Source organism: Salvelinus namaycush, chromosome 4 (assembly GCF_016432855.1).
Source record: "Salvelinus namaycush isolate Seneca chromosome 4, SaNama_1.0, whole genome shotgun sequence".
NCBI lineage: Eukaryota > Metazoa > Chordata > Actinopteri > Salmoniformes > Salmonidae > Salvelinus > Salvelinus namaycush.
Genome location: NC_052310.1, coordinates 56,772,011 through 56,781,165, shown reverse-complemented (window position 1 = coordinate 56,781,165; position 9,155 = coordinate 56,772,011). Strand labels below are relative to the sequence as shown.

The window sequence follows — 9,155 nt, the reverse complement described above, 5'->3', positions numbered from 1 at the left end:
GAAGCACAAATTCGTATCACTCTGTATTGGCCTAGAGCTACTACTCACTCTTGACCTATCATCCTCTACTCTCTTCACTGCCTCAGCATCGGACACCGTCTGTTCTACTCTCACCCTGCCAACCTCAACCTGTCTCACACCGGGCACTTCTGATCCCCAGCAACATGGGCACGCCCACAATTGACACACATCCACCGATACTACAAATTCCTTTGTCCCATGCCCTCCTGCACACTTCTCACATCTCAGAATCTCCCTCCTACAGACTGCTGCAACCTGACCATGAGCTTGACATCTAAAACACCTTAGTGGGTTCGGCACAAAAGCTGTCACAGAATAACTGACATATCCTAACATGACTTTGTCAGGTAAAGACTCTACTTCATAACGACAGACAGCGTCTTCTCAGTTTTACCAGGTTCGCCACAGGTTCTGCGTCACACCAAACGGTCACACAGACACAGCGAATCTTCCATTTCAGTTGCTCCACCTCAACACTTAACTCCACCCCAGTAATCACTCCTTTCAAAGGTGCCTGCTACGGACAGCAACACTAAATCAAATCTGTACTAGGGTTAAATCTGTTTAATCTTCGTTGAGAGAGACTTTTTGGTTTTTATTTGATGTTCTTGATTTAAGCTGCTGTGGTAAAACCTAAAATATTGTATTGCAATTTTATGAAAAAATCACATGCGCCGAATACAACAGGTGTAGACCTTACAGTGAAATGTTTACTTACAAGCCCTTAACCAACAATTCAGTTTGAAGAAAATCCCCCCCAAATTAAGAGTTAATAAAAACAAATAATTAAAGAGCAGCAGTAAATGACATTAGCGGGGCTATATACAGGGGGTACCGGTACAGTCAATGTGTCAGTTACAAAGAATAGTTCTCTAACATTCTCTGATTGGTGCCCATCATCACATTTTTTTTATTTAACTAGGCAAGTCAGTTAAGAACTAATTCTTATTTACAATGACGGCCTACCCCGGCCAAACCCTAACCCGGCGCCGCCCTATGGGACTCCCAATCACGGCCGGTTGTGATACAGCCTGGAAGATGCCAATTGTTGTGGAAATTCTTTCACGGCACACTCAAAGTCAATATTAACTGAATCACTCTTTATTGTCAGCAAGCTGGATAGGTCACAGTCAAACTTAGATGCATAAGTACCGGTCTGAAGTGAGGTCTAAAAAGGGCGTTCCTTACATAGAGCCTTATACACTGCTATCTAAACCTACATACACATTAATAATTGGATTGGATCCCACATGTGACTGGCTCCGTCTCTATCTTAATTTAAATAACATATTCTGGGCGTTCTGCCAGATGCTGCTCCGTTCTGCCAGATGCTGCTCCCCCCCCCTTAATGCTCTACACTTGGTGCTTTCAAGACAACTGGGAAATCGGAAAAGAACGATGTCAAATCATGACGTCAGTGATCTTCAGCTTTGAGTAAAACAAAGATGCCCGAGTTTCCGACTTGGAATTCCGAGTTGCGTGACCGTTCAAAACGATTTTTCCCAGTCGGAGTTCGTTTTTCCCCAGAGTTCCCAGTTGTATTTAACGCAGTGAAGTCGGAGATTTCCGAGTTCCCAGTCGTTTTGAACGTGGTATAAGTACTCAGCTGTTCGAGGCAAGTCGTCGAAATGGCTGCATTTCTGCGATCTCTCAAATTTCCCCGATGTGTTGTCCGTTTTTCTGACCGTGATCTGTAGACCCTCATCTGAATACGTTTACGGACAACAGAAGACCACAATGGTAGCTCAATGTCGTTTGCTATGGCTAAGCCTTGCACATAGGCAATTTTTATCTAGCTAGCTAGGCTAACGTAGCTAGCCAGCAAGTATGGTCACTAACGCCTACTGCTTTGCTGGTGGTTGCATGACCTGTCTCGTAAGCACGAAGGATACGAACTAACTCGCTAGTCAGCTACCGATAGTTAATGTATTGATAAATTTAAATGGCCAGGTGTCAACAGATGAATATACAAACTAGCTAACTGTTTGACAAATAAAACATGGCAATGGCATGCTAAACCCTGATTGCTTCTTTAAGTAGCCAACTCCACGATTTACGATGGAGTTGAGGGCAACTAGTCTGGGCGGACTGGAGCTCCGACGTCAGATACTTTTTAATATTATTTTTTTTAAACGACGGATTTCAGCAACCGAATAATAGCCTGCATTTACACATGACATTGTCCTCTGTGTAAATGAATTCTATTTCGTGCGGATATACATCGTTTTTGATCACTTTTATGTGACATAGAAACTCCAGTCCGCCGCACAAGTCGCTGCTCAAATCCATCATAAATCGTTGAGTTTAGTTTAGTTGGCAATTGTTTAGGTAACGTCAACTAGCTAGTGCCATGTTGGGAATAGGTGAAGCCAAGAAAGGGTGCTTGTTTGCTAGCTATTGTGGTGCCAAATTTGTTTGAATAATAGTGTTGTAGCTAACTTGTGCACTTTTTTTGTTGCATGCTCACACATCAACGTAACTTAAACACTGATCACTTTTTCCTTCCTTGAATATTGGTTGGGTGTGGTTTGTCTGTCTAACCGCTTCACTTCCATAAACACAGCTTGTATTTGGGAGAATGGGTATCAATATTGATGATTTAAGCCCTATTTGTTAAGACAGCCAGACACTCCACGTTTGTGATTCTCTGCCATGTTTAGGCTTTTTTTTTTTTTTTTTTTTTTTAACAATACGTTTATTTTTTTTGTTCTGCAGGCTGAAAGCATTATCAATTCTCGTGGCATTGTAGAAGATCATGAGGGAGATAATGAAGATACTGATGACTCAAACCTCCAAGTAAGATGGCCTATACAAAGGTCTAAACAATTGTCTCAGGACCACTCTGAGTGATAATGAAGAGTTTAATAGAAATCCATATTGGCAGTTTTTTTTTGTCATGATAGCGTACCTATACACACAGTTATGAACAAAGTTTACAAGATTGAGGATTATTGCATTTTATGTGTGTACACAGGGATTGACATTAAAGTCTGAAATGCACTTGTCAGGAGTATTTTTTTTGGTTGCCCGAAGATTATGATCAATTAGCTATTTACACACAGAATTGCCATATTATATTGCCTGCCTTTCACCTGCAAATAGGGGAGGAATCAGAAAGATCAGTACTGGAATTATTTTTTATTTAGTGATCAGTAAAAACATTCTCAGAGCAGGCTCAACTTGCCAGACTGCCATAAATAGTCTGTCTTCCACTTAAACAATGGGGAGGAACCAGAAATATCAGTTTTAGGCTACTGGGATTCTTTGCAGTATTCTATATATATTTTTAAATCACCTGCCCAATGGGGCAACCTCAGAGCATGCTAATCTTGTAAGACTGCTCAGTTCACTTAGGGAAACCCTTAATGTCAATCACTTATACACCATTGTTCATGTGACTAGGTGGAGCTCAATGTGTTCAGGGCCCAATGGATGTCTGAACTGAAGCCCAACTCTGGGTCCAATGGGGGGAACAGAGGACTGTCGTCAAGAGCTGCAGACTTGAGAAGAAAACAGGAACTGGCCCGGGAGGAAAAAGTAAGCTGTTTTGTTAGAGCCATTTACACTGAACAAAAATATAAACGCAACATGTAAAGTGTTGGTCCAATCATGAGCTGAAATAAAAGATCCCAGAAATGTTTCATATGCACCAAGTGTATTTCTCTAAAATTTTGTGCATAAATTTGTTTACATCCCTGTTCGTGAGCATTTCTCCTTTGCCAAGATAATTCATCCACCTGACAGGTGTGGCATATCAAAAAGCTGAGTAAACAGCATGATCTTTACACAGGTGCTGGGGACAATAAAAGGCCACTCTAAAATGTGCAGCTTTGTCACACAACACAATGCCACAAATGTCTCAAGTTTTGAGGAAGCGTGTAATTAGCATGCTGATTGCAAAAATGTCCACCAGAGCTGTTCCCGGATAATTTTATGTTAATTTCTTGACCATAAGCCGCCTCCAGCGTAGTTTTAGAAAATTTGGCAGTACGTCCAACTGGCCTCACAACCGCAGACCACGTGTAACCACGCCAGCCCAGGACCTCCATATCCGGCTTCTTCACCTTCAGGATCATCTGAGATCAGCCACCCAGACAGCTGATGAAACTGTGGGTTTGCACAACTGAAGAATTTCTGCACAAACTGTCAGAAACCGTCTCAGGGAAGCTCATATGCGTGCTCGTAGTCCTCACCAGGGTCTTGACCTGACTGAAGTGTGCCGTTGTCACTGACTTCAATGGGCAAATGCTCAGCTTCAATGGCCACTGGCACACTGAAGAAGTGTGCTCTTTACAGATGAATCCCGATACATTTTATCGATGGCAATTTGAATGCACAGAGAGGACCGCATCACAGTATGAGGCCCATTCTCGTGCCATTCATCCGTCGCCATCACCTCATGTTTCAGCATGATAAATCACGGCCCCATGTCCCAAGGATCTGTACACAATTCCTAGAAGCTGAAAATGTCCCAATTCTTCCATGGCCTGCATACCCACCATACATATCACACATTAAGCGTGTTTGGGATGCTCTGGATCGACGTGTACGACAGCGTGTTCCAGTTCCCGCCAATATCCAGCAACTTCGCACAGCCTTTGAAAAGGAGTGGGACAACATTCCAAAGGCCACAATCAACAGCCTGATCAACTCTATGCAAAGGAGATATCGCAATGCATGAGGCAAATGATAGTCACACCAGATACTGACTGGTTTTCTGATCCACACCCCTACCTACTTTTTTAAAAGTTATGTGACCAACAGATTCATATCTGTATTCCCAGTCTTGTGAAATCCATAGATTAGGGCCCAATGAATTTATTTAAATTGACTGATTTCCTTCTATGATCTGTAACGCAGTAAAATCTTTGAAATTGTTGCATGTTGAGTTTTATATTTTTACTGTCATATAGAATATTAGTTTTACACCAGATTTTACTGCCTGCTATCAGCATCATCTTCACTATCGTTCTCAACGTTTGTTTCTTTGTCTTAGGCCAGAGAGTTGTTCCTAAAAGCTGTTGAGGAAGAAGAAAATGGAGCTGTTTATGAAGGTATGTCTTTGAGACAAGATATGCTTCACAAAATTAAATTTGTATTTTATGGTCAAAATTATTGACCTTTAAATGTATCGTTCACCCAAATTACAAAATGACACATTGGTTTCCTTAATCAGTAAGCAGTCTACGGACAAAGTATGACCGCAATCCATGCTTTGGTTTTATTTCACAGCAACTGTTTCCAAATGCTAATATTTTAGCATTTGGAGCATATCTCATTCAAGTCATGGTACCATTTAGATTTTTTTGCACATCATGTTTAAATCATCTTAAAGTATGATTTTAAAAGTAATTACGATTTCAAATGTTAATATTGGTACCATGATTTGAATGGGATTATTGTGTGGCTATAGTTGGGATTGGGAATAATGGTTTTACACAAAATAAAAGCTAAACTTTTTCCCCTCCCTAATTTGCAGCAATTAAGTACTATCGCAGGGCAATGCAGATTGTGCCTGACATTGAGTTTAAAATCAACTACAGTCGTTCTCCTGATCCAGATGGTGGGTAAGTCTTAATATGTTGGTATACAGTAACACTACAATGACGACTACATACTGAAAGTGTCATGCCTCTTTTCCATACAAGTTCTACCATTTGAATGATACTGCATATCTGTTTCCTAGCAATGAGAATGACATGGATGGTGAAATAGAGGATCTACTGGCCTACTTCCATCAACAGCTCACATTGCAAGACAACTCTCTGAAGATATGTGTTCCTGAGGTGGAGATGACTCAGATGCACATTTCAGGTAGAGTTTCTGCAATAGTTAGAAAGGAAAAATCCCCACATCAAATAACATTAAAAAAGTTATGTTGGCAACTCTCATGCTACCACAGTGGTTTATTAAGATGCTCCCGCATACAATGTTTCAATCCCACTGGGATCTTGGTCAGGATTGGAACCTCTCAATAAACCACTCAATGAACCACTGTCTGGGAGAATATTGGATTTGCAGTACTCAATTAGTATACTGGATTTTCTGTCTGGTTTACCTTTACACAAACTTTGATGGACTTCTATACATTACATAATCTCTCTCACTGTCAGTCTGTTCCTTTGGGTTTCTGTCCACAGCACTGCCTCCAGAGGTCTTGATATACATATTCCGTTGGGTTGTGTCTAGTGATCTGGACCTGCGTGCCCTGGAGCAGCTCTCCCTAGTCTGTAGAGGCTTCTACATTTGTGCTAGGTCAGACCAGTCATTACAAATCCAACACATTTTAAATGTACTTGCCACAAACATGGTTTTGATTCATTTTAATTCATGCTAAACTTTCAAGTGCTGTGAAACACTGTCCATACACTGTATCAAAACAGGCTCCTGAATGATGTATTGTTTTTTTTTAAATGAAACAGATTGTTATGCCCTTGGTGTTGATTTCTCCTCAGGGACCCAGAAATTTGGCGTTCGGCCTGTCTAAGAGTGTGGGGCCGGAGCTGTACCAAACTGGTACCCTTCAACTCCTGGAGGGAGATGTTTCTTGAGAGGCCACGTGTGCGCTTTGATGGTAAACACTAAGGAATATTACTTATTTATCATCCTTAGAGAAAGAAAAACCCTTCTAACATATGTGGATTTGTTTCATATACTTCTCCATTTTCTCAATACCAATGCACAATTGGCATGTCTAGCAAAGGTTGCATAGCTAAAACTAGATTGGTCCCATTTTATCAGATGCTTGTTTTGTTTGGTCAATTCAATGTTGATTTTGCAGGTGTTTACATCAGCAAAACGGCATACATCCGTCAGGGAGAGGAGTCCCTTGATGGATTCTACAGGGCTTGGCACCAGGTGGAGTATTACAGGTCAGTGCTTCAGTCAGTCACTAGTGTCCTTGTTATGACATGCTAATGACTGTACAGTCGGACAAGACTAGCTATACTGTTTGTGTCCCCAGATATCTGCGTTTCTTCCCTGATGGGCAAGTCATGATGCTGACCACGCCTGAGGACCCACTGGTCACCGTTCCTCGTCTGCGTAGCAGGAACACCAGGTATTTAAAATGCAACATACACTGGCATCCAAGTCTGGAGTAACACATTTGAGGGTAATAATGTGTTTTTAGATGATCACAACAGTTGGATTTGTAACATTCATGTCTTTCCTTTTCCCTCTACACAGGGTGGAGTCCATTATGTGTGGTCATTACCGTCTGTCGCAGGACACAGACAATCAAACCAAAGTCTTTGTTGTTGTCTCCAAGAGAAAAGAAGAGGTGAGTGAGAGAAGTTACAGCATTGGACAGGGATTCATTGATGTGGGAAGGTATTTGCATATTTTGTTTTCCTGTTATTTGTTTACCCCTTTTTCTCCCCAATTTCGTGGTATCCAATTGGTAGTTAGTCTTGTCCCATCGCTGCAACTCCCATACGGACTCGGGAGAGGCGACAGTTGAGAACCGTGTGTCCTCCGAAACACAACCCAGCTTAACCAGGAAGCCAGCCGCACCAATGTGTTACAGGAAACACCGTACACCTGGTAACCGTGTCAGCGTGTATTGCGCCAGGCCTGCCACAGGAGTCGCAATGGGACAAGAACATCCCTGCGGGCCAAACCCTCCTCTAACCCGGACCACGCTGAGCCAATTGTACACCGCTCCATGGGTCTTCCGGTCGCGGCCGGCTGCGACAGAGCCTGGACTCGAACCAGGATCTCTAGTGGCACAGCTAGCGATGCAGTGCCTTAGGCCACTTGGGAGGCCCGTTTGTTTTCCTGTTATACCTTAAACCCAACAAGATAGTCCATTTCTTTACCTATTAACTGGTGCAGTGCAGGACACAGGATAGGATAAAATACTTTTTGGACTCATGTCATTGTTCACAGATGATTGAAGAGTGCTTTGGCTGTCCAGTTCTGACTGTCCGGATCCCTGTGTGCGTGTTCTCTCTTGACAGAAGGTGGCAGAGTACCAGAGAAACTCTCGGTTTTGCCGGCGGAACCCAGCGGCGCCCGAGACGGAGCACAGCTTTCACGTGGGACTGCAGCTGTCGTCTGGCGGGCGCCAGAGCTTCAACAAGCTGAATTGGATTCACCATTCCTGCCACATCAACTACAGGTAATACACTGGGAAGTTAGGGTTTTGATTTGACACCACTCATTCAATGAATGTCATTGCAAGAGAGAAAAGTGATTGGAAATGTAACTTTTCATTGAGTTCTCAGGTGTATCCATCTCCTAAAGCAGCATAAATGTTTTTTATTTTTATTTTTTAGATCCACCGGAGAAACGGTTGTCACTGCCTTCGACTTGGACCAGATGTATGCATCTTTCTTCTTTGCACGTGTGAAAAGCTACACAGCATTTTCTGAACGCCCACTGTAGGGAAGCCTAGAGAGAAGAGATAAACGTCACCACCCAAAAGTTTACACAACACTTAGACTAAATGCATATTTCTCTGCCTGTTGGCTTTGGGCTGAACTATGATTTTTAATGAATGTATCAACCTGCATCTGATTCTAAACTTAGTGTGTGCCACATAGCCATTATGTCTATGGCTGTCACAGAAAACAACAATTATTCTACTGATTCTTTTGAAGACTGGGTAGTTGTCCAGTATGATGACATAAAATGTCAATAATAGATTTTTCACCCATTTCCAATAATGAATATTTTGACGTTGTTTTTGTTAATTCTCTAGTAATATATTTTCTCCCATATGGTAAATTAACTGGAATAAACAAGTGGGAACTGTGTAGTTGTTTTTTATCACTATAAGGCGCACAACAAAAGCAGAACACTGATGGAGTTCCTCTTACCACACCCCCAATCGTAATACAACACTCTTCCTCGTCGAACACACATTTAAATTATTTCATTCTAAATCACTTTTTTTGACCAGGGCACACATAATCAATCCACTTATTGCATATTCTAGGAACCCAGGGCTGAAATGGATTTAGATTAAAACCAATTTGATTTACTATATATTTGTAACAGATTACAAAATATGTAAAATTGTAAAGGCTCTCTTTAGTGATATTTATCTAAATGGAATTGATGAAATGCATAACCTCAAATCAGCCTTCCTCTCAGATGATAATGGTGAAATGAATGGTAAAATCTCATCT

At 41.7% G+C, this 9,155-nt stretch overlaps 1 protein-coding gene across 1 annotated transcript; it reads left to right on the top strand.

Annotated features, from left to right (window-relative positions):
* The first annotated feature begins 1,607 nt into the window (after positions 1 to 1,607).
* Positions 1,608 to 8,780, top strand: LOC120046643 (F-box only protein 9-like). The gene is made up of 13 exons (XM_038992034.1): positions 1,608 to 1,761; positions 2,737 to 2,817; positions 3,424 to 3,558; positions 5,018 to 5,075; positions 5,501 to 5,588; positions 5,708 to 5,835; positions 6,162 to 6,276; positions 6,477 to 6,595; positions 6,803 to 6,893; positions 6,986 to 7,081; positions 7,210 to 7,303; positions 7,983 to 8,143; positions 8,301 to 8,780. The coding sequence occupies exons 1-13, from the start codon at positions 1,759 to 1,761 to the stop codon at positions 8,407 to 8,409; spliced, it is 1,278 nt and encodes a 425-aa protein (XP_038847962.1). The 5' UTR covers positions 1,608 to 1,758; the 3' UTR covers positions 8,410 to 8,780.
* The last annotated feature ends 375 nt before the right edge of the window (positions 8,781 to 9,155 follow it).

Coding starts and splice junctions, on each gene's coding strand:
- LOC120046643 (XM_038992034.1), top strand. Junction 5,076..5,500: donor AAATGGAGCTGTTTATGAAG/GTATGTCTTTGA, acceptor CCTAATTTGCAG/CAATTAAGTACTATCGCAGG. Junction 5,836..6,161: donor GACTCAGATGCACATTTCAG/GTAGAGTTTCTG, acceptor TTCTGTCCACAG/CACTGCCTCCAGAGGTCTTG.